Source organism: Petromyzon marinus, chromosome 53, assembly GCF_048934315.1.
Source record: "Petromyzon marinus isolate PM22_M1 ecotype Great Lakes invasive population chromosome 53, UKy_Petmar_22M1.pri1.0, whole genome shotgun sequence".
NCBI lineage: Eukaryota > Metazoa > Chordata > Hyperoartia > Petromyzontiformes > Petromyzontidae > Petromyzon > Petromyzon marinus.
In genome coordinates, this window is record NC_133719.1 from 8,676,209 (window position 1) to 8,701,427 (window position 25,219).

The 25,219-nt window shown below is 54.5% G+C and overlaps 1 protein-coding gene across 4 annotated transcripts in view; it reads right to left on the reverse strand.

Annotated features, from left to right (window-relative positions):
- LOC116953915 (estrogen-related receptor gamma) overlaps positions 1 to 25,219 on the reverse strand; it is a 127,983-nt gene that overhangs the window by 58,302 nt on the left and 44,462 nt on the right. Inside the window, exon 1 of one of the 4 annotated variants that reach the window (XM_032974221.2) lies at positions 13,711 to 14,055. The exons of the other annotated variants lie outside the window; for them this stretch is intronic. Coding sequence (XP_032830112.2) covers positions 13,711 to 13,757 — 47 coding nt within the window. The 5' untranslated portion in view covers positions 13,758 to 14,055. Of the gene's footprint in view, positions 1 to 13,710; positions 14,056 to 25,219 lie in introns of those variants that run through there. 4 annotated transcript variants of the gene reach the window in all.

Sequence of the window (25,219 nt, forward strand, 5' to 3'; positions counted from 1 at the left end):
CCCTCCAATCACTCCAGACCAGGTGCCAGCATCATGACCAACTCGGGCATTGAAGTTGCCCAACAAGATGACTATCCATCCCGAGGGGCCACTTTAGTTAGCACCTGTGAAAGGAGGTCATAGAAGGCATCTTACTCATTGGCCTTGCCTGCATCCCTCCATGGATGTTCGTCTTCGGTGGGGGCATAAGTAACCACGACCACCACTCCTCGCCTCTGGTTGATGGGAAGGCGAGCCCAAAGTAGCCTGGGGCTTAGAGCTTCCCACACCTCACTGCCATGCTCCCACAACCCCGTAATTATTTTGTTCAGAATAAGAGCCACTCCCTGTTGTTTGGCAGTCTCCTGCCCCGAGAAGATGACTCTCCACCCTTCATGGTGGCAGGAGCCAGAGCCGGTCCACCGGACCTCCTGAATACCACAGAGATCCAGGCGGTACTGGTCCAGCTCACGACAGAGGAGTGGTAGCCTCTTCTCTGCAGTGAGCATTCGAACATTCCATGTGGCCACCTGTAGTGGTAGGGGGTTGGTTTTGCCGAACTCGGGGGGCTCCTGGGTTTGCAGCGCACTTCGCTAAAACACTACGCCACCACTCCCCACATGCACACAGACACACACAAAACACAAAGCCTTACTCGCGTACCCATGCACGCAGACGCAAGCCCTCCACAGCCCGGCTCTCGACCACAAATAGCTGTCACAACCCCAATTACAGTGCTCCCTTTATACAAGGGCCAAATGAAATGTAGAGAAAAAGCAAAAAGAAGCTTAGATCTGACAACAACAACAAAATGCCCCAAGTTTTAAACTGCGTGTGGATAAGCAGGCCGCTCATCCACCCAGCTTGGCCAAAGTGGCACTGGGGATGGGGGAGGGGGGGGAGTTGGGGGAAAATTTGCTTGCACAACGGCTTCCTAAGTGAATTTTCGGGTAAAAAAAAAACTTCTGCATTGAATGCAGTGACTACGCACATTTCTTAAGGTCAGGAACCATCAGCCTCACACCGCCGCAACCCCCCCCCCCCCCCCCAAAAAAAAAAACCTCTAAAATGATTCACCGCCTCTGAAAAATTGCAACGCACATTCAATTATGCGCCTGTGTAATACCTTAAAAAGAAGTGTATAACAAAATTACATTTCACCCTTTCATTCAAAAAGGAATGTTATTCATATATTTTCTTCTTGATGCACTCCCTCCCACACCATTTAGCGCGTTTAAAATTGGGCTAACCTGGCGAAATGAGGGGGAAAAAAAACCCCACCCCATTTGAAACGACGTCACGAGGCTCCCGGCCGTTCCAATTTCATCGAGGGGGCCGAACGACCCCCCGGCTAGCGGGCCGCACGCGGCATTGCCGATCGGCGCACTCTCTCCGGATCGTACGACGACTTCTCTTTTAGTGGGGAAAAGTCGTGGGGGGGGGGGGGTGGGGTGGGGTGAGGGGGGGCGCCCTGCCATCACGCGGCACTTTCAGATGCGCCTCTGCGGCCGTCTGGGAGCGCTCTCTTCCTTCCGATGTCGAGTGACAAACTCGCTTCTTTAGAACTGCTTTTTGTGTTTAGTTTGGTGCCTTTCCCCCCCCCCCCCCCCCTGGACCACCGATTAGCACGGTCGGCTACGTACGGTGCCAATGACGTTTAACGTACGTACCACGACACCATAGACTACTAGAAAGTACACTGTACGCTACACACTACTATACACCATACTAAATTATTGTCCTTCCCCCGCACCTCCGATTAGCACGGTTGGCTATGTACAGTGCGTTTTAATCGATGTGCTTGAACGCCTTCCCCGCACCGTACGTAGCCCACCGCCGTGCCGGACGTGAGCGTTCTCCAGGCTCGTCTTACCGCGGGCGGTGGCAAATAAAAATCAAACTTGCCCTCGGGGAGCGGGGGGGGGCCACGCGGGCCGCTGCTTCTCGCTGTCAACATCGCTGTGAACGAGTCGCCGCGTCAACACGAGCGCAGCTCGAAAACGAAAGACGAGAACTCACGAGAGATCCGGCAAAGCGTTTTTTTTTTCTTTTCTATCCCCCCCCCCCCTTCGCCCAACTCAGATTTCAATTTGAATTTGGCTCTCCCGGCGCGCTCTCTCTCTCGCGTTGTGTAACCACCGCGCGGCTGTTCGGCACGACGTCCGTCGTTTCGGAGCTTTCTTCGGCGCGTGGAGCAAAACGTCGGACAACGTGGCGAAACAAACGCACGCTTTCCAGCCAGAACACACACACACAGGAGAGCCGTGCTCCAGCGGCACGGCCGCAGCATCTCGACCGGGAACAATGCGTAATTATTATTATTAATCAGCGCATCGGCGAAAACTCAAGATGCTGTACAAAACGGTGAGATGCGTGATTTGTGATAATTCACAAAGGCCCTTTCGTTCATACGGGAAAGGCTGGCTTGAGTCTGAAAACTATTTTCCAGGAGGCTCCTGTGCTAAGGATGTTTGGCCGACTCAATTCCTTGGTTTCCACTGAAAAGGCAACTGCTTCGCACATCTTCTTTGGTTCTTTCGGTAAAGTCACGTAGAATTAGAATAAAATAATAAATTGATAAAATAAAATAACACAATAATATTCTCACGACGTTTCGGCCACAACACAAGCAGCCTTCATCAGGTGAAGGGACGAGATTGTCTGGTAATGCAGCGCTGTCTGGAGGACAGTCTCGTCCCTTCACCTGATGAAGGCCGCTTGTGTTGTGGCCGAAACGTCGTGAGAATATTGTGTTATTTTATTTTATCAATTTATTATTTTATTCTCATTCTACGTGACTTTACCGAAAGAACCAAAGATGATGAATCATTGCAGTCACGAAAGCTTTAAATCGAAATTCTCACGACGTTTCGGCCACAACACAAGCGGAAAATAAAATAACACAATAATAATTCTCACGACGTTTCAGCCACAACACAAAGCGGAAAATAAAATAACACAATAATATTCTCACGACGTTTCGGCCATATATTCTCATGGCAAGGTGCGACTGACGGCATACAAGGGATGAGAGGCAGCCACGGGAACAGGAGAAAGGAAACGCATCCGGGGCCTAGACGTGAACAGAGGCGGGGGTTCGAGTCAGCAGCTTGCTGAATTGCTGGACAGCAGATAGCAATTCCAGACCACAGCAGCGACGGAGAAGGAGCGAGATCTCTCGGTAGGCAGACGTCGAGAGAGCATTTCGACGCAAGAATTGTCTCCCTTAACGAGTGGCACGTTGCACTGTGGTGTTACAGACCTGGGGGGGGGGGGAGGGGTGGGCTCTGCTTGGCAACTCTAACCGAACCTAAAACATAACATAAAATCTGCTCTAAAAAAAAAACAGGCCGTTACAAAAACGGGCCGCCGCCGCGGCGTAAACGGTCAGAGCAACTGGGCTTGCGATTCACAGAGGTCGCCGGTTACACTGGATCTCCCGGCGTGGCAGCTCAAACGATGGGGCGATTTAATTAATTGACCCTCCTCCTGCCCCTTTCCCCCCCACTGCCTCTGTCCATCCAATGGTGGAGTCGGCAGGGTGGCGAGCGGTGGGCGGTAAAGTCCGAGCACTCGCTCGGCTGCCAAGGTGTAGGCCAAACAACGCTCTGGGTGGGTGGGGGGGAGGGGAGCCCGCGATTTTTGTCCCGCTCCCTTAAACCCAGGAGGGCATCCAGGTCGTGAGAGAGGGGGGGGGGGAAACTTCTGTCCGGAGTTTGTGCCGCCTCCTGTCGTTACGGTTTAAAGCGCCGTGGACCGGGCTCACGTTGAATTACAAATTAAAAAAAATATACATTAAATAAAACAACAGTAAAAACACGGGCTCTCTACGGATGCCTCGCCTGGAGATTTTCTTTTTCACTACCAGCCGTGGCTTAAGCGAGAACCCGTGCACCCGCCAGCGGAGGCCGACGCCGATATTTTTCCTCCCCCGTCGTTTCATTTTCCCCAAACTGGCCCAGCGAGGGGCTGTCCCCCTCCCTGACACGCCCCCCCCCCCACCCCACCCCCCTCCACCTGCTCCACGCCGTGACCCGACCGGCGTAAATCAAAATGGGTGTCGATAGAGAGCGTATTAATTTTAACGAGTGCCGCGCGTTTTGCCGAGACCTCCTCCGCTCACCACTCAATCCGGACCTCAAATCGCGCGGCCCGGCTGACCGCCGAAGGCCACGGCAAAAAATTATAACCGTAACCGCCGGGGCAACGGAAGGGTTGACAAATCCTACGGATGGGACGGTAAAATTCCACAACAAACGGTCGCTGGGCAGTCTGAAAAGACGCCGGTGCGCTTGCAAAGTTGGAAGCTGCGTCCAGATTGCCCGCACCCCGTAGGCACGGAGAGAATCGTAGTGGCGGCGGCGGCGCGCGACGGTTCAGAGGCATATCAGCTTGTTCAGTTTGCGAGTCCGCGCGATAAAACGACCGCGTGAATGAAATCGCAACCGATAAGAGATCACAAAATTTACAACGACTTGCTTAGCCAGGAAAGCCTCGCCGAGTCTCGGGACCGTTGTTATAGGGCAAGCGGTTCTCCCGCAGCGACATTTGGCCAATTCCTTCAATGAGCTTTGGCTTCCCGTGGGAGGGAAACGGCAGCGTCTGTGACATACGGACGGGGCGTTTGAAAAAAATGCAAAGCTCCGCACGGATAGATTGTGCATTCCTGCCGCGTGAATCGACGCATCCAAGGCTGTCCGACGGCGACCCGTGGGAGAAGGGACGGGGGTGGGGGACCTTGTCCGGCGCTGCTCACGAGCCCCTTGCAAACGGGAACCAAGGGGCAGCACTTTTCCATTCACATTCCTTGCGTGCGCCAAAGCGTACGGTGAGCATTGCGCGTTGTGCGGAAAGTGTTCCCCGAATGGAAGGAGCGCGTTGTGGACGAACACGCGCCGCGTTTCAGAACGCCGCCACGCGTTGAGAGAGGCCTCGCCGTCGCTTTGCTTCGCACATGATGGGAATCGTGTACGTTGTCTTCAGCACGAGGCTTCGGGCAATTTGGAAATGTAAGCTGACCCTGTCCTACGAGTGGAAACAATCAACCTGCAGGCAATATTTTTTATGGGGGACGGGGACGTTAAATATTTTTTGCTCGCCAATTATATTTCCGGCAATTTTCAGCTTTCAAATCCTTCAAGAACATCGATAGCATTTTCAACACTCGGGCGCAATACATGAGATAACTGAATCATAGGTATCCATTTGGTGTTTGAATATCTTTACACCTCCTGTGTTTATGCCAGAGAGGATATAAATCCCAATTGTTTTTATCATTCAATATCTTGATACTGGCAAAATGATCCCATAGATGTGTTCGATTCCCGCTTACGGCCAACACCAGTGAGACGATGATCAGAACCGGTCCTGGGCCTCCCTTAAGTCGACTGCCTAAAATGAGTACCTTGTGCGGTGTTGTAAACATCGCCACTAGGGAGACAAAGGCGGCCGGGCGTGACGTTGGCCACCCACCCCCTCGTGCAATGCCGGCCTTCACAGGTGCTACTCGCGAACAGCACTTGCCAACAGTCTGTTAAGGCTACACTAGGGGATCTTTGTCTTTGTATATACTACACACTACGACTCGACAACGATTTTAATCTATTATACATAACGTAATTATCATGACGCCATTTACAAAACACGTGAAATAAAAAAAATAATCGCAAATTCAAATCGTTCAAGAGGCGGCGTCGAGGGGATTTAAGCAACTTGCAAGCACTCCCTCGACTGCCGCGCTGGCGGATTGAACTAGCGACCTGCAGATTGGGCTGCGGAAGTCCAGCAACGTTGAGCGTTACCGGACCGGCTCAAAAAAAAAAAAAAGTTTGACAAGAGGAGTTTCGTTGTTGATCGAACGAAACGTTCGTAGAATTAGAGAGGCCCGCTCAAGAAGAACGTCGGTTTATTCAGTATTCACGTTTCTCCTTTCAAGAGGCCGATGGCATGTGGGCGGGGGGGGGGGGGTGCGGCGGAATGTGGTGGTCGTGGGGGCTGGTGGAGTGCGAGATCAGACCGCACGGCTCACTCGGGGCCCGGCGTCACCGCGCAGCCCGGGGACCCGGCACTTAACGGGCAAAGCAAGCCGGCCGCCACAGGGCTTTGAAGAGGACACCGCCACTTATCGGTCCGGCCCGGGCGCCCCCCGCCGGGAAGGCAACCCGATACCGGGGCCCATTAACCGCGGGCAAAACGACGGCTCCTCCTCCTCCTCCTCCTCCGCCGCCGCGTGTCGGCCTAAAACGGGGGCAGTGACACCGTCGGCAGCCCGCGGTTCTAACATCGCCGCGCCTCCGCCTCTCACTTCCCCACCGCTACCCGCCTCGCACGACCCCCCAAACCTTCCCGCGTCGCTTTGTTCCCCCCCCCCCAACCCTTTCACTCCACCGGCGTTTGACGGCGCCGCTTACTGCCAGCTGTTCGTAGCCGTCGCCGGGGCTGCCGACAGAGGCGGGACAGGTGTCGGGTGTTGCCGGGCTGGCGGGCGGGCACGTGCTCTCACTTTCACTTAACTCGTCGGTCGGGCGAACGGGCAAAGCCGACCTCGCGAGGTCGGTCGCAACTGCGGCAGCGTCGCTCACGCGGGGCCCCCGGCACGTCGCAGATGGGCACGCGGCGACCCCGTGGGGCAGCAAGTTAACAAACATTCCTGGCCGGCCGATCGCACCCTCCCAGCGCGTCCGATCGGCCGTCGATTCGAACGGTGGATTTCAAATCAGCCGTCCGTGTTGAAGGTTTGTGTCGCCGACGGCTGTGTTCATGACGCCCGGCACATCGTAAGTTGAATTTTTCGAAAATAATTGCTAAACACCGATTTGTAGAAATAAAACATTTTCATCGGTAGATTTGTTTTTTTTAAGAGAATCGGTGCAAAACCACGTGAAAAAAATGTGCTCGTTTAAAAATAATGCAAAAACGATCACATTTAGCGCCACCACAATGATGAACTTCGTAAAAAATTACTATAAAGTGCATTATATTTCCAAGCGTACAATAACGAGTTACCGTGATGAATGACAGCCCCGCGTCAATCCACTGCTGACTGGATGAAGGCCTCCTCCCCCCCTCCCCCCCATGCTGTATCGGTCACAGGGCGTTTGTTTGACCTTACCTCACCAATGCTGGACATCGGCGCGAGCCTGTGATGCGTTTGGTTTCAGGACCATTATCATTCTATCGTTTTCCATCAGATATCAAATCAGGTCACCCGGGTTAATAGGCGCAGTGTCCTAGTCACTGCACCTCCACTCCCCCCCGACCCCCCAAAACCGCACGGTACCTGGAAGCGAACAGCCCCGTCTTGCACAACGCGGTTGGAAAACGCACTGAGAAGCAGCAGCGGTACCAGCAGCACCACCACCACCAGTACCAGCAGCACCACCACCAGCAGCACCACCAGTACCACCACCACCACCAGTACCAGCAGCACCACCACCACCAGTACCAGCAGCACCACCACCACCAGTACCAGCAGCACCACCACCACCAGTACCAGCAGCACTACCAGTACCAGCAGCACCACCACCACCAGTACCAGCAGCACCACCACCACCAGCACCACCACCACCACCAGCAGCAGCAGCGGCAGCGCGTACCCTCGTGCGCACAAGTAGATTTATCGCAGCGATAAATCATTTACCACAATTTTAATTTAGATAACGTGTAAATAGCTAAAGCGTCTGAAGACGCCGCCGCCGTACAGGGGGCAAGCCGATAAACGCGACCGGCACGTGTACGCACGCTGCTGCCCCATTTATCTTTCCGCTGCTCGGTGGACGGCCTTGTCCACGACGCGACGGGGGCGGTCGTAGCAGGTTTACGTGACCATACTTCGCCACGCCGGTCAACGCGAGCGGGCGAAGATAAAAAAAAAAACGGAGCGCGAGTATAATAATCATAACAATAGACGGAGCGGATTCTGAACGGTCGCAAAATCACGAACGCCCGGCTCCGGATCCTAGTGCCAGAGCCGCGACAGTTTAAGAGCGCACCTCGTTGCCGAAACCATCACTGCTCCGTTCACACGCCTAACCCGTGGCAGCGAGCTAGCCCCCAGGTAGCAATCTTTAAAAGCCCTTCTTGGCTCGCAGCCTGGAAAAAACGCTTGGCGCCAAGGCTCCCTGCGTGCAAGGTCTCAGATCTTAACCACCACCGTGCGAAGGAACCCATCGATGTCAGGGCGCCGCGGTGGCTGGGAGATGTTAACTACCTCGCCTGGTGTACAGGAGGTAGTGGGTTCAATTCCGACACTGACGCCTGCAGTCTTTTTTAGAGTGCGCATGTCCTCCGGCCCTCCCCCCCCCTGCCCCGTGATCGCGTGGATTTTTGTCCAGGCCCTCCGGTTTTTCCCGTCCACATTTAGAATCAACATCATCATGCGTTTAAGGGTATTTGGCTGCTGTAAAGTTTCACGCGACGATGATAAGCCACTGTGTTGAGCTCTCATTTGCTTCTGAAAAAAGAGCCACACAGCTCAGTGTTCGGCATTACTCCTGGTAAAATAAAACAGTGAACAGCTTGTGTTTAGTTTAAACAGCGGCGAGTGCGAGCCCTGGGAGGGTTGACCACACCGCCCCCCCCACCCTGCGAGCCGACTTGCAGGGGGGGGGGGGGGGGAGCGGGGTCAGCGGTTCAAGTGCCGTCCCCGCCGTGGGGAAGATTCTACCAAAAGCGCAGTCGGACAACTAGCTGCGGCGTGTAACGTCTTGAAAAACCATTCGTCAACTCGGTGACAACGTCATGAGCCCCGATCACAGAGCAGCGAGCGGCGTGGGCTTCAGCGTAGGGTTTTTCGCGAGTCGCGCCGTACGCAGCTGCCGCGATGATGATGCGCGTTCGGGTTTGTAACGAACCGCGAACGCGTCGGTGAGGTTGCTACAGTGACGGTGACGAGGCCATTGCCCGGTCACAGGGGTTCGTCGCCCGAAGTGGAGATGCCCCCCTCGCAGCCGGGCCACTCTGTAGCACGGGCCACGAGCCAGGACATAACATTTAGCGCTAGGAAGGGGCGATGGAGGCCGATGGACAGGGGAGGGGGGGGGGGTGACACCCCGAGTGACACCCCGAGTGACACCAGCAGGGCGGATTCTAATCCCGCAAACCTCCCATTAGCCGGGTTGGCTGCGGACGGTGCGTGAAAGAGGTTCAACATACGCACATACGGGCGCAGTGCGATTCTGATGTAAGCACGGTGAAATTCTAATGCTGCGCCTCCGATTAGCGCGGTTGGCTACATACGGTGCCAAAGAAGTTCAACGTACATACGAGCCCAGTCCGATTCTAACACGAGCGCAGTGCGATTCTGACCTCGCGCCTCCGATTGGTGCGGTCGGCTACGCACGGTGTGCGAAAGGAAGCTCCACACACATGCGTACAATAAATTAGCCAGAGGCCAACCATGGTCGCCTTTTCCCAGTTGCAACCTCCACGGCCGCCTTGACCTCCGCAAGCGCACACAACGTTCTCTCAAGATTAGGCCTGCCCGTTAAGCGGCGACGATTTATTTTAAGCGGCGGATTTCCCGGGGCGTTTCATCGCCGACCCCTTTTTCGGAGGGACACCATGCGGAGCGGAAAGCCCGCACGGACCCCCAGCGACGGGCAACGGCGGGTCGCGTTAAGTTATTCGTCGGAACAAAAACCCCGGTGCCGCCTCTCTCGCGAGGGCGCCGATGAGCTGGACGAATGGAGGAGGGATGCCCACGCGGCGATGCGAGGCTCGTAAACTGGGGCGGCCCGTGCTGAAGCTGTCTGCGGCCGTACAACCCGGTTGTTTCAGTTCAAGTTGCCCTGGATTCATCGTCGTCGTCATAATCATCGATCAGGCACGGTCAATCCGCTGCTGGATTAAGGCCTTCCAGAACGACTGGACGCCTGCGAAAAAGAGCGTCGGACCGAGTCCTCCACTACAAATAAAGATTCCCGATTATGAACTGCCCGCGCCGCCACCTCTGCCGCCCCTCGTGAGCCTTTGAGGGCTGCACAAAGGCAACAGACCCCCAGCAACTCCAATCCGCCCCCACCCCTCCATGCCACCGCTTGCCAAAGATCTAAGCCGTAGCCACCGCCGCCACTGTCCCGGCGGTCAACTCACACGCAGGGGATATTTTGGAGGCATTTAACGGCGTGCAGATTCATCGACTGGGATTGCCTCCCGTGGCCCTGTGTTGCACGCGCCACGCGAAAAATCGACTGTCGGCGATTTACGGTAATTATACGGTCACGCGGGCCTTTTAAGCTCACGGAGCGGAACAAATTGTATGACCGGGAACGGACGGACGAACAATACAAACGAGGGGGGCGGCGTGAACGTGCCGACCCTTGGATCACAAAACACACCATACACGGGTGGGGGAGACAAACAACGCTAAATCGGACGCACAAAAAAATCTGACAAAAGTTCGGTCATCTCCTACTCGCCACCCTTCCACGTCTCCACCAACCGCCCCCCCCCCACCCCCCCGGTCCACTGCCGTCACCGTCACCGCCACCCTCCTCGTCGTAGAGACGGCCACAAACGACCGACCGAATGAACGCGGCGCAAACACGACCGCCGGCAAAGGGAAAAAGCTCGCAGAGCTGTAAAGTGGAATTACGCCGCTCTGCCTCGCTGGCCATACGCGGAATGAGATCACAAGCAGATTGCCTGGCACCATGCGCCGCTGGCACGGAAATGTGGCGACAGGAGGAGGGTGAGCACACCGCGGGCTCCGTCCGCCCGTTCGCGGCCGTCTTGCGTTTTGCCGGGGGGTCCACGGCAAGAGAAGCGGCACGGCGGCCGGAGGGAAACCGCGGCAGGGACGGGCATCGGGGCAAAAGCCGACGACCCGGCGGTTGGCGAGGCGATTCGGAGCGACTCGCGTCGACGCGGCACGGGCAGGGGGCTCTCTCGCACGCTTTTTTGTTGTTGTTTTGTTAAACCGTTAACCTCGACTGCGGAATGAACAATTCGATCTAACGGCCATCGGCGGGGCGGGCGGGGATCGATTGATCGGAGCGCAGCTGCAGCGGCGCCGCAGCGGTGCGCGCCGACGAGGCGGGGGACGTCAGCGGCGCTGGCTCGCGGATTTGAATTCAAGAAGCGCCGCTGGAGCGGTGGCTCTGGACGCGCGCGAGCACGAGTGGGTGGTGTCGGACGCGGGAATCAAGGAAACGCTCCGTTGTGATTGCAGGCGCAGTGGCGAGGCTGCGGTACGCAAAGTGGTTTTAAAAAAATATATATATTTTTCATGACACTGCTCCGCAAAGCATTTCTTTTTTTTTTACACAAGTTCGTTTTGCAAGAAGTCTAAGGATGCTTACGCAGAGACAAAGATCCACCCCCCCCCCCGCCCCCCCGATAGCCCCTGACAGCATCACGCCCGGCCGCCTTTGTCTCCCCAGTGGCGATGTTTACACACCGCACCAGGTACTCATTGGAGACAGAGTCGCCATAGGAGAGGGGCCAGGAACGGTTTTAGATAATCGCTGGAGTTGGCCGCGAGAGGGAACGCAACTCGAGTCGCCGGGTTCGTAGTGCGCAGCGCGCTAACCGCTGCGCCACCGCTCCACGCGGGCAAGCGAGGGACAGAGACGTCCCTATCAATTAACAATGCCGAATGAGCATGAAGTACAGTCCGACACGCACATGGGTTCTTTAAAATGTTAAATAACCACTGCAGTATATACACACACACACAAACGTGACTTTTCATTAGACCATTACACAAAACAAGGTCCCCCCCCCGTATAGCCTTAACAGACTGTAGGGGCAAGTGCTGTTCGCGAGTAGCACCACTTATGAAGGCCGGCACGGCACACGAGAGGGTGGGGGTGGCCAGCACGGTGGCCGGCCGCCTTCGTCTCCCCAGCGGCGATGTTTACACACCGCACCAGGTACTCATTTGAGGGCCGAGTCGACCTAGGGGAGGCCCAGAACCGGTGTAGATATTCGTCACTGGTGTTGGCCGGTGAGCGGGAATCGAACCCGGGTCGCCGGCTTCGTAGCGCAGCAACGCACAAACACGTCACTAAACGATGCGAATGCCCTCATTACGATCTGCACGAGAAGCCTACAAACTTTCTGTCACTGCAACACCGTGTGGCCTTGAAAGCAAGTATGTTAGTGGGCGACGTTTTGGGCGACGGCCCTTCTTCACAGCCCGTAGAGAGGCCAGAGGGGGCGGGTAGCGCGTTCTTTGACGACACACGCGTTCAGTTCTTCGTCTCGTTGTTTGCCTGCGCAGCACCACTGCCGACGCAGCGAATTTAGGTCATCCTCGCAGCAGCAGCAGCAGCGGCTTTTGGCTTACCATCAAACAAAAAAATACGGTCACCACTGCATCGCGCGGCGCTTTCAGATGCACTTCGGCGGCCGTCTGAAACGCCCTTCCTTCCGATATTAGGGAGCCACTGGGGTCTATGCATCGTGCAATGGAAATTGAAAACTAATTTCTTTAAAACTGTCTTTTGTATTCAGTTTCTCGTCCTTCCACCGCACCTCCGATTGGCTACGTACGGCGCGGAAGAAGTTCAACATACATACATACACACATGCATACCAAATAATCCTCGTGCCGAACCAAAACGGACGTCAGTTATCCCGAAAACTTAATTCGTGCGCGGTGGGAACGAACCGGAACGGTGACGGCGTGAGAAGGGCACACTGCGTCACAGAGCGGACGTTACTGCGCTAAAACTCTCTCCGCATCGCGTTCCACGCTCACCCAACGGCGAGTCGCTCGTCGTTAAACATTAACTTAACGCCGGCACGGAAGCAGAGAAAAGAAGACCCCCGGGTGTTAGGCACACTAAAAACGCAACTTTTTAATTTACCAGGCAAGGCTTCACCGAGCTACGTAGCTCGACGCAAGTGGCTCATCGTCGTCGTGCAGGAAATTTCTAGCAGCCAAATACTCTCAACCAGCAAAAAGGATAACAGGGACACAGGGACCGGCAAAGGGATACAAAGTGCGCCGGAGGAAGAGCGAGAAAGGAGTGACCGATGTAGAAGGGCACTCGGGTTCTGAGAGGCAAGAATCAACGGCACACACACACACACACAAAGATCCCACCCTCCGTATGTGCTGTAACAGACTGACGGGGCAAGTGCTGTTAGCGAGCACCTATTAAGGCCGGCACGGCACACGGGGGGGGGGGGGGTTGCGTGGCCTGCACCACGCCCGGCCGCCTTTGTCTCACTCGTAGGGATGTTTACGCACACGCGGTACTCAATTGAGGCCGAGTCGATGGGTAATCGTCACCGGCTTTGGCCGTGAGAGTCACTCGGACTCCGGTCGCCCGCTTTGCAACGCAGCGCGCTCACTGCTACTACACCAGTTTCCCCACACATGCTAACACACACACACACGCGCGCACGCACGCATACGGATAAGCGGTGCCACATGCTGATGAGGGATGGCAGAAGTGGCAGGGGTGGAGAGGGGTATGGTTGGCGCACAGTTGCGCTGCCAGCCCGCCCGTCAGTGGCTTGCCGCAGTTTCCTCCCGCACGTTAGCACTTTTACAAATAAATAAGTCTTTAAATTGTCCACGTCAATTTAACCACGGGCTGAACCGCACCGGCGTTATCCGGGGTACAGGGGGACAGGCGATGCGGATTAAGACGACGGTTCGTTCCGTAACGTCGAAAAAAAACCGCGAGAGGTGATCAACGAGGAAGGGGATAGGGGACAGAGGATGAGGTGACGACAGATGACGAGGGAGGAGGGTCGCGACCCACGGCGGCGACCTACTGGTTGTTGTAACAGCTGAGGATCGGCTCCACGAAGCACAACTCCATCTCGGCACGAGGTGGGGGGGGGGGGTCCCGCAGGCCAACGGCAGACGGATGGCGCTCGCGCACGCGGGCTGGCGGGCAGTCGGTCGGTGGGTGCACAGCGAGGCCTTGAGGACGGCTGAACGAGGCCTGAAGGGCGTCAGTGTCCGTGCGTGTCGCCGCACATTCCCAGCTGGCATGCGCGCACTCTCTCGCTTCCACCCCCCTCCACCGCTGTCGCCCGCGTCCCCTCTCTCTCGCACTCCCTGCGTCTATTTCTTGCTGCCTGGCACCTCTCTCTCCACTCCCCCCCCCCTCCCCAACCGACTCTCTCTCTCTCTCTCTCCTCCTCCGGCTCCAACGCCGCCGCTTCATATAGAGCGCCCTCATTGCGCATGCAACCAGGAAGTGGGGGTCTCATTCGTCGCCTGACCCTGGGGTGCAGGGGGGGGCGGCGCTTGATAGTCACACAGGTGTTGGTGGAGGCAGTGCCACGGCCCCCCCACCACAACTCCCCCCCCCCACCCCCCCCTACCTCCACCCCCCCGCGTCTCTCCACCCCCAACTCACCCCTCCAGCAATGCCCGCCCCCCCCCCGGCCTCCAACCCCTACCCAACGCAGCAAGCCACTTTCCACCACCGCCTCTCCTCCCACCTTCCTCGGCTCATCGCTCATTCCCAAACGCCACCGCTGCCAGCGATCAACCACGGCCGCTCCCAATGCCGCCAACGCTTCGAGCCGAGCCGAGCCGCTGCCACCGGTGGAGGTCTCTTCCCCCCGCCCCCCGCCCCCCGCATGCTCCGTCGGCCGTGGGGGAGTTTTTTGCGTTTGACCGCATGCGGAAGATCGACGCGAAACCGCCGTGGTGGAGGAAGGATCCCGGTGGACGAGGCGTTCAGGTTAAACCGCGCTCCGCCACCGATGTCATCCGCGGCCAGGAGAAACGGGACAAGCTCCACTCCGGCAGGTCTGTGTGGCGCGGCGTGCTAACCCCCGCGCCACACCGGCTCCCTCGTGAAATCCGACCTCGGTTCGAATGCAAATGAAGTCGTCGCACGCCGCACACACCTGCTGTTTGTTACACAAGTCCCGCGTGACGCACAAAGTCGGCGAAGCCCCGTAATAGCCGTAACGGGCTGTTGGGGCTAGACCGGCACGGGGCACGATGGGGTGGGGTTGCCGGCACCACGCCTGTCCACCTTTGTCTTACCGAGCGGCGATGTTTGCACACTGCACCAGTTGCTCATTTGAGGCCGAGTCGACCTAGGAGTGGCCCAGAACCGGTGCAGATAATCATCACTGCTCTTTGGCCGTGAGCAGCAATCGAAAGCAGGTCACGGGGTTCGTATAGAGCGGCGCGCTAACCGCTGCGCCACCGCTCCCCGCAGACAGACGCGCACCTGCCGTACAACACGAAGCAATGCTCACTTTTCTGCTTTAAAACGCATGGCGGGAAAGGGGAACAGAGTGTGTGCTGCACTCCCATCCAGATAAATACGGTCGTCCCGCACACACACAGCGCGGAGCTGATCCGTCAACTACCAACGTGGCGTCAACAATAACAAACAACAAACAACCGCCACTCGGCACCAAGTGGCGGCGGCGTCACCGCAGCGCTTGCGCCAGGCTAGGTGCGCCAATGTAGCGTGACACGGGAAGCGTAACCGAGTCTCCTGTGACCGCGTGCGGTGCTTCGGCCACGGCCAGAAGGGCAGTATCTTTTACCTCTTTGCAGAGCAACAGAGCACAGGGGCCTGAAGGCACGAAAATGCAAAACGGTCAGAATCTAACAGTCACCGTTCAAGATTGAATAGATCTGCTCTTGTGTGTTTGCTTTCAGATGCGCTTCCGTGGCCGTCTGGAACGCTCTTCCGATATTAGGAAGCCGCTCGTTTGCTGAGAACTGCTATCTGCGTTTTAGTTTGTTGACCCCCCCCCCCCACAGCACCTCCGATTGGCGCGGTTGGCTATGTACGGCGAGAAAGTTCACCACACACACACACACGTAGATCAAGAGTGAATAGGCTTCCTGAGATGAGCACGGTTATTATGAAGGGCTCAGGATAAGATGGGAGGGGATTCTGAAGTGCAGCAGTGCGCGGGGAAGAGACAGGAGTGTTTGGGACCTGAAGTGGAATATTTTTTTAGCGACATTAGTTGATGACCATGTTGATCATGCTCTTTATGAACGTCATTATTACGCTTAACCAGGACAAAGCTCTTTTTCAAGAGGGTCCTGCCAGGTTTTTTTTTTGCAGAATGGGTAGAGGGCGTTGTTCCTGCTTTGTGTGTGTGTGTGCATAATCCCAATTGAGTTATTTGCTGGCTCTTTTTCGACACCGCGATTATTTGGCCAATGCCCGTGACGTCGTACGCGCAGGGAGGAAACCAGCAGAGCTCGGAGCAAACCCACACAAGTGCCGGGGGAGAAACACACAAACCCCACAGGGTAAAGGCGCTCAAGTCGGGCGATCGAACCTCGGCCCTTTGGTGCTGCGAGGAAGGAGCGGTACCACTGTGCCACCCAGCCGCTCGAGTGAAAGCCGTGACAGATGAAGAGCGTCACGCGTTTTTCTTGAACCCAAGCGTGGTTCTACGAGCTCAGGATAGGGGACGATGGAAGGGGGGGGGAGAGGCGGAGAGAGATACCCTATTTGCCTGCAGCGTGGCGAGCGGGTGGGTGAGCGAGTGTGGTTGTGAGTTGCGGTGGCTAGGCACGTGCGTGGATGGGGTGAAACAGTGAGTCGGGTAGCCCGACTCCCCCGACATGGGTGGAGGATTCATGATCGTGTTTTCTTGGGTTTGGTCACGTCAATGTAAAGTGTGTCGTGCACCCACCTCCAGTAACCACGGGTTCGAGCGAGAGAAGAGGCGCCCTGACTGGGCGGCGAGCGAGCGAGCGACTAGGGTGAATCTCCGACTAGCTCGCGGTTGGCTAACGTACGGTGGGTGCGCGAAAGGCGTTTGTGCATCGGCGGGCGCTGGCGCCAACATGGAATCACCCCGAGCAAACGCGACGCGTTCTTCTCACCGGACGGGCGAGGGGGCCGGTGCCCACGGGAGGGACACGGGCGCACGAGCGTGGCCAACAACGCCCATCGTGCGCAGCGCCACTGACCGTAGATTATTAAACACGACGGTAAAAGGAGCAGCCCTGCAAATTGCTTGCTCGCGCGCCACTGCTGGCAGAAGTTCCTCCAAATGACGATGAGGTTCTCACATGAACCCCCCCCCCAGCCACTAGAGGCCGCTATATTCGCAATGATAAAATATTAAAGGAAAAAACTGAGCTGCGACGATTCAGTGAATGGGAGTGTCTTTGACCATATACTCGGGGAGGGGAAGGGGGGGGAGAGTCTCAGCGTAGACAGAGTTTTTTTTTAAATCGACTTCAAATCCTTTTTTTTTTTAAAGAATTTTATATCAAAGATCGGATGACACCAACGAGATCTACTTAATAACAAAGTCTGAGCACTTGAAACAATGGTGTAATCAGCCCGCCGCGTCGACGGGCCTCAAATAGAAATCGACTGCGCATCCGATATCGCGTGGAAACCAGGATCGCGGGTCAATGGCGATGGCCCGTTACATCACTGTTACAGCCGCCGCCACTCCCGCCAGATAGCTCGAACACGGGCAGACTCGCTCACTCACTCGTTCTTGCGCTAACTCGATCGCTTGCTAGCCGACTCTCACCTCAGCACCGCCGACTCGCTCACCGTCTCTCCCTCTCTCGATCCCGCGTTCACGCTCGCCCACTCGCTCACTCAATGGGCCGTTCACTCACCCGATCGCTCGTCTGTTTACCCCATTACTAGTTCACCAACCCGATCACTCGTTCACTCACCGGATCAATCTTTCACCAGCTCGTACGTGCGTGCACACTCCCACATGCCAACGCGAATATAATGAATCACTTTAAACAACTGCAAATTAATATTATGCAGTCTTCACACGCTCATTCGTAAAAGCAATTCGATAATTGAAAATCGCACACGGAAGCAGTCAAAACAACGAATAAAATACTTACACGACATTTAATTAGAGAAAAACAACGGAGTAACATGTTAAATTGGAAGGGTTCCCTGCATCTCAAAACTGAATGGGGAGGAATTTGAAACCCATTTGAATTCACATCTACGATCACCATTTCACCACTCCCTCACATGTATATACAGAGGGAAAAGTATTTGATCCCCTGCTGATTTTGTACATTTGCCCACTGACAAAGAAATGATCAGTCTATAATTTTAATGGTAGGTTTATTGGAACAGTGAGAGACAGAATAACAACAACAAAATCCAGAAAAACGCATGTCAAAAATGTTATAAATTGATTTGCATTTTAATGAGGGAAATAAGTATTTGACCCCTCTGCAAAACATGACTTAGTACTTGGTGGCAAAACCTTTGTTGGCAATCACAGAGGTCAGACGTTTCTTGTAGTTGGCCACCAGGTTTGCACACATCTCAGGAGGGATTTTGTCCCACTCCTCTTTGCAGATCTTCTCCAAGTCATTAAGGTTTCGAGGCTGACGTTTGGCAACTCGAACCTTCAGCCCCCTCCACAGAATTTCTATGGGATTAAGGTCTGGAGACTGGATAGGCCACTCCAGGACCTTAATGTACTTCTTCTTGAGCCACTCCTTTGTTGCCTTGGCCATGTGTTTTGGGTCATTGTCATGCTGGAATACCCATCCACGACCCATTTTCAATGCTCTGGCTGAGGGAAGGAGGTTCTCACCCAAGATTTGACGGTACACGGCCCCGTCCATCGTCCCTTTGATGCGGTGAAGTTGTCCTGTCCCCTTAGCAGAAAAACACCCCCAAAGCATGTTTCTACCTCCATGTTTGATGGTGGGGATGGCGTTCCTTGGGGTCATAGGCAGCATTCCTCCTCCTACAAACACGGAAAGTTGAGTTGATGCCAAAGAGCTCCATTTTGGTCTCATCTGACCAAAACACTTTCACTCAGTTGTCCTCTGAATCATTCAGATGTTCATTGGTAAACTTCAGACGGGCATGTATATGTGCTTTCTTGAGCAGGAGGACCTTGCGGGCGCTGCAGGATTTCAGTCCTTCACGGCGTAGTGTGTTACCAATTGTTTTCTTGGTGACTATGGTCCCAGCTGCCTTGAGATCATTGACAAGATCCTCCCGTGTAGTTCTGGGCCGATTCCTCACCCTTCTCATGATCATTGCAACTCCACGAGGTGAAATCTTGCATGGAGCCCCAGGCCGAGGGAGATTGACAGTTCTTTTGGGTTTGCGAATACTCGCACCAACTGTTGTCACCTTCTCACCAAGCTGCCTGGCAATGCTCTTGTAGCCCATTCCAGCCTTGTGTAGGTCTACAATCTTGTCCCTGACATCCTTGGAGAGCTCTTTGGTCTTGGCCATGGTGGAGCGTTTGGAATCTGATTGATTGATTGCTTCTGTGGACAGGTGTCTTTTATACAGGTAACAAGCTGAGATTAGGAGCACTCCCTTTAAGAGTGTGCTCCTTATCTCAGCTCGTTACCTGTATAAAAGACACCTGGGAGCCAGAAATCTGATTGAGAGGGGGTCAAATACTTATTTCCCTCATTAAAATGCAAATCAATTTATAACATTTTTGACATGCGTTTTTCTGGATTTATTTTTCTTTTTATTCTGTCTCTCACTGTTCAAATAAACCTACCATTAAAATTATAGACTGATCATTTCTTTGTCAGTGGGCAAACGCACAAAATCAGCAGGGGATCAAATACTTTTTTCCCTCACTGTATACGCATACGATAAAAGTCCAAACTCATGCAATTTCACACGGCTAAAAAAAGACGAGCTAAGCTTTTTTTGCCACGCAAACACGAGACACCGCCGCACGCTATTTTAAGGCTTTTGCTCGAAAAACCACATCGGCACCACGAGCCACCTGGTTACGACCGTCGTTCGAGACTGCTGCGGTGGTGGATGAGCCAAACACCTGACAGCTCCTCTTTGGCCAACCTGCATCAAAGTCGCAATCTCACATGCGGTCGGCTTTCGCGAACCAATATCATTCATGGTGAAGATTTTATTTTCCTCTCTTTGGGTTAGATCGCGTAAGTATGGATGTGTCGCTAACCCGCCAATTCTGGCAACGAAAAAATCGCCCCGTGATGCTGGATGTACCTCAGATTGTAAATGTTGTGGATTTGCTCTCCAACACACCAGTGTGCTGTACTTGTAATGAATTGGGCACGTTCTGTTTACATGACAAACCTTACTAATTGGCTGGTCGGGTGGTGGCGGGTTTAATGACACATTTATATTTTTACGCGATCTAAACTTTTATGATCGCGTAAGTATGGATGTGTCGCTAACCCGCCAATTCTGGCAACGAAAAAATCGCCCCGTGATGCTGGATGTACCTCAGATTGTAAATGTTGTGGATTTGCTCTCCAACACACCAGTGTGCTGTACTCGTAATGAATTGGGCACGTTCTGTTTACGTGACAAACCTTACTAATTGGCTGGTCGGGTGGTGGCGGGTTTAATGACACATTTATATTTTTACGCGATCTAACCCAAAAAACTTTTATGATGATGCGTCCACCCATGTTGGGGAGTCGGGCTACCAGTGACTGTTTCACCCCATCCACACCATGTCTTACCACCGCCACACTGCAGCCCATAACCACACTCACCCACCCACTCACCAGAGTGCAGGTCAATACGCATCTCATCATTATTAATAAAATGAACATTGGTTTGGAAAGTCGCCGTGTTAAACCGAGGATAAAAACTGCGAGTGTTTTCAGATGTTGGTCTTATGAACCCACCCAGGATGCAGCAAATTAGTTTTTTTGTTGTCAAACATTAAGCTTCTTTGGGTCTTTCGGTTAAGTAACGTAGATAGGTTCAAATTAATAAAAATAAAATAAACAATAGAGTCGCAGTTGTAGTTTTTTTGTTTATTTTAATTAATTTGAACCTACCTACGTGACTTTACCGAAAGACCCAAAGAATATGAATTCCTGCAGTCACGAAAGCTTTAAGTCAAGAAATATTAACCTGCACGTGACACATGCCGTCCAATCGCAGACGCGTTACGATCACGACGAAACCGAAGAAAAAAAACCCCAACGCGTGAATCTCAGCAAATGCAACGACGCCGGCGGGTGGCTACCGAGAGTGAAACGATTCCAAATCAGAAGCCTGGCACACGTTGCTCAAGGTCACGCGCTTCGTTGCACACATTTGAACGGTAAAACAAGCCGAGTTATTTCCCCTCGCTCATCAGTGGGAGCGTTTCAAAACGAAACGGCGCAACACAACCGGTACCAAAATTCGGTCGCGAAGAGTTGCTCGACCCACCGGTGAGCAAGCTGGAATGCTTGCGCACCTCGTGACGGTTTCACAGTGCCGGCGGGTCGGATGGTGGAAGGGTGATGTGACAACAACAACAAAAAAAACATTTGGACAGATCGTGGCGGTTGGCCTTAACCCCGGAAATGAACTAAGAGTTAAAACATTTTGTCTCCAAAAACCGGGTTCTTACAGCAGTGGTTACATTTCAGAATCAGAACCTTTGTTTAGACTGAAGGATGAATCCGATGAGCTATGAAGCTCTTTTTCCACAGATGTCCAGTATGGACGGGTCAGCATTTAAAAGACTCGCATATCCCCCAACAGGGTGGAGGGGTTGGACTGAAGTTGGAATAACACTCGCCACTGCTAAAAGTTAGGGGCAGGTGATATTTGTTTCTGAACAGCCCTGTTCATAACCCATTGCCCTATTTATATTTTACAAAGGCAAAATATAAATATTTTGCCTTTTTTCAGAAGCGATCTGGTCAAAAATGAAAGAGGCTCATCAAGCGCAAATTTACAGCAGCCAAATACTCTCAACGCATGTCTTTAACTGGGGAGGGGAAAAAAACGGAGGACCCGGAGAAATATCCACGCGACCACAGGGGGAGAGACAAGCAAACTCGAAGTATACAGCAGGCGCCAGGCTCTGGATCAAACCCACGACCTCCTGCTTACCAGGTGAGGTAGTCAACATCTCCGAGCCGCCGTAGCGCTCCCGACGAGTGGAACGAGGTGCTGCACAAAACGGTGAGCCCAAGGGTGATTAGTCTAGTCAAGGTCACCAACTCACTTTGGGTTGACCTTTGCCCAAGGTCACAGCTCGGAAGGAAATATTTGAACAACAAAAAAATGTAATGACTGCCATTTCTAAACTCGACGGGCCCCAAACCCCCCTCTCTCTCCCCCCCCCCCCCCCCCAAGGTGAATTTTTCCGGCAAAATCTGAGAACGTCAGGCAACGGGTCCGGTTGGGCTGGCACGGAAGACATTTCATGTCTATATTTTTGGCTTTTCAAGAGAAACACCTCTCAGCTATCCTGAGAGGTGAGACTTGACTGCGAGTCTTAAAAGCAAGTTCCTAGTCTTTGTATTTAAAAGATTGTCAGTTAAAAATATATATTATAGAGACAGCCACAGCAGATATCACGATTTGACAGCACGTAGAGACAGGCCGGTGCACACATGTACATTTCGCGGATATAATGTAGACATCAAAAGCTCAGAAACGTACCGTCTGCTGTATAGAAATGTCCAAAGACGTTGCCAAAATGTGCATGCATGCAGTAATTCACTCGCCCAAGTGATCCGATTCAATGTTGATGTTTGTTTCAGCGGTAAATCCTCCCTCTAGTTTGCACCGTCTCGTTTGCATTGCTGCTCTATTTTTTTTATCTCGTTTCTACAGCCGAGCGCCCTTCGTTAGCATAAACGTAACAGTTGCGCCAACATCAAGCGTGCACCGCATGCACGAGTCCTAATTAATCCATTCTCACTCGAGACGGAGTCCGCGAGCACGTGGGCATTCGACTTCAAGCAACAAATCGACGCAACGTCGCGTCGATTCGGCAGCTTGACAAAGAGAAGCGTTGCAAAGTCGGGGCAAATTGATTGGCGGTGCTTACCGACGCCGCTTTTCTGCGTTGGCAGTGGTGCATCAGTACCAGTGGGCGAGAACAACTCGACGCGCTCGTCAACCACAACACCCTGTGTGTGGCCTTCAAAGGAAAAAAACACAAGTGGTAACGTTGCAGTCAATGTCCCTTCTTCATAGCGCGTGAATGAAGGAGGGCGAACGCCCGAACCATCAACTTTTATGTAGTTTATTCATTATTTTTCCTTTTAAGGCCCCACACACACACACGGTGTTACATTATCGACGAACGCGTTGAGGTTTTTTTTTTCGTTACAAGTACAAATATTGAGCTTCACCCATTTCCCGCGGGGAGTTAACACGAGACGGGGCGCGCGCGGCGCGGTGCAGTGACGTGACGACACACAAGAGGGAGCACCCCTCGACCCGGGACCCACTGCGAAGCCCGCCCGCCCGCCCACCCCAACCTCTCCAGAGACCAAACATCAGCGGGCTCTGAACCACGGCTGGCGGATTTTCCACCAACCGCGGGCCAAATGCGACCCACGGACTTCACCGCGCATGGCCCGCGGTGACTCCGTTTCTCACGGCCCGCGGCTGGATGAGGCCTAGCGCCTTCGAGGTGGTCCCGCAGATGATGTTTTGTCCATTGCCAACGAGCGTCTTGGGCCGCGTTGAGTCTCTGCTAGAGGAGCCGTGACGCGACATCACCGCGTTGGCGAGAGGATGGCAGCGCCGAGGACATGCGTAAGGCACGGTAGATGCGAGTGCTAATTATTTGTCCTGTTATTATTATTTGTTATTGAAGCTGTGCGTGTCAATGTGTGTGCGTGTGGGGGGGGGGGTTGCCAAAGCGATCTGAAAGTCTTCTTCGGCCCGAAGGAAGGAAGAGGCACCCCCCCCCCTCCACCATCCGCCTCCGAGATAAACCCGCAGGGGGGCAACGCTCATCACCACCACGATCGGTCGGGCAATTTCAGCAGTCCCACTTGGGAACTTCCAGTTAATTGACACGCATGGGGCTTTGACCACCGCCAACCGGCTCCCAGACCCGTGTTTTCCTCGATACGTGGCCGACGGCGAAAGGAGATGGCGCTGCCGATGACACGGCAGAACAACGTGCGCACGACGGCAGACCGGACAAAACCTGGCCGTCGGCGTCCAAACGGAATCCAACAAACGGGATTTGACTGCCACACTGCCCCACCCACCCCTCCCCCACCATCGCCGACTGGCAACCGCGTATGGCCATCCAAGCGCGGCCGACATCGCAGCTCACGAGCACGCTGCGGACGCGCGCACGTACTCAAGTTGCCCGCACATCCCGAGCGTCCGGACACGCGCAGCGAGCCCGCACGAGGCACACACGCGCGCGCGCTTGGGCTGTGCATGCGACCGCGCGTTCGAGCGTGCGCGCGCGCGCGCGCATACAAGAGATCGCTCTAGGGAGCGATGGCTGTGCGCCCACGGCAGCAGCTGTGCCGGGCATCACATGCCGCGCGCTATTACGTCATGCCACCCGGCCGCAGAGCGCCGCACGCGCTATATTTAAACCGGGATCAATGGGAGCGCTGAAACAATGAGCGTGTTGGGCAGGATCGGGTAACGGGATGCGGGTGGGGGGGGCGCGCTGGGGGGGGGGGGGTCAGTTGGGTAGTGGGGGGGGGACGGAGAAAGGAAGACATTGATCTATGCGTGCGCGATCCCTCGCCGCACGCGATTTCTCTTCGGTCGCCCCCCTCCCGACTTCCTGCCTCTTGCTTCCCCTGCCCTCTATTTGTTATTTTTTTAACATCGCCCCCTTCTCCTCTTCCTCCTCTCACTCTACGTTCAGTCGTTTAACCTCTCCCGTATACCCCGTCCAGGAGGAACCGCCGTCCCAGCGCCTCGTTTTGTCTTCCGCTCGCTCCGTCTCCCGCTCCCAGTTCTCTCCCCGTCACCTGCCCGCCGCCACCACCGCTCCTCCCTCCATCCGCAAGACCCAAAAGCTTTTGGCGGTCACTTCTCCAAGGACCACCGCTCCACCCCTCCGCCCCGTGTAACCGTAAACAAACCGAGAACGTCGATGCGTTCATCCCAGAAGCTCAGAACGTCGATATTGATCACCGAATCGACGACGCGTAGCTCCGGGCCCCCGAGTGGCCAGGTGCATCTTAATCATAATCAAATTGTGGGCAGTGGCACAGCGAGGTTTGGCAACTGGCCCTGGTAGCAAGCATTTAAATGCCGGCTCCAGCAACAACGCCCTCCCCGCCCCCCTCCCCACCCACGTCCAACTAGTCTCCCTACGTCTTAGTAGCCCCGCGCCTGGGCCCGTGGGGCCCTGGTGCAGTTGCACCGCCTACATACAGATTGAAAACTAGTTTGTTCAGAACCGCTTTCTGTGTTTAATTTGTTGACCCCCCCCCCCCGGCCCGCACCTCCGATGAGCACGTTTGGCTACGCACGGTGGGAAATAAGTTTAACGTACACACACACACGCACACACACACACACGCGTGCGCTTCGTGGCCTCTACCTGCACGCACACCTTCGTGGCACCTGCCCACGCCTTCCCTCGC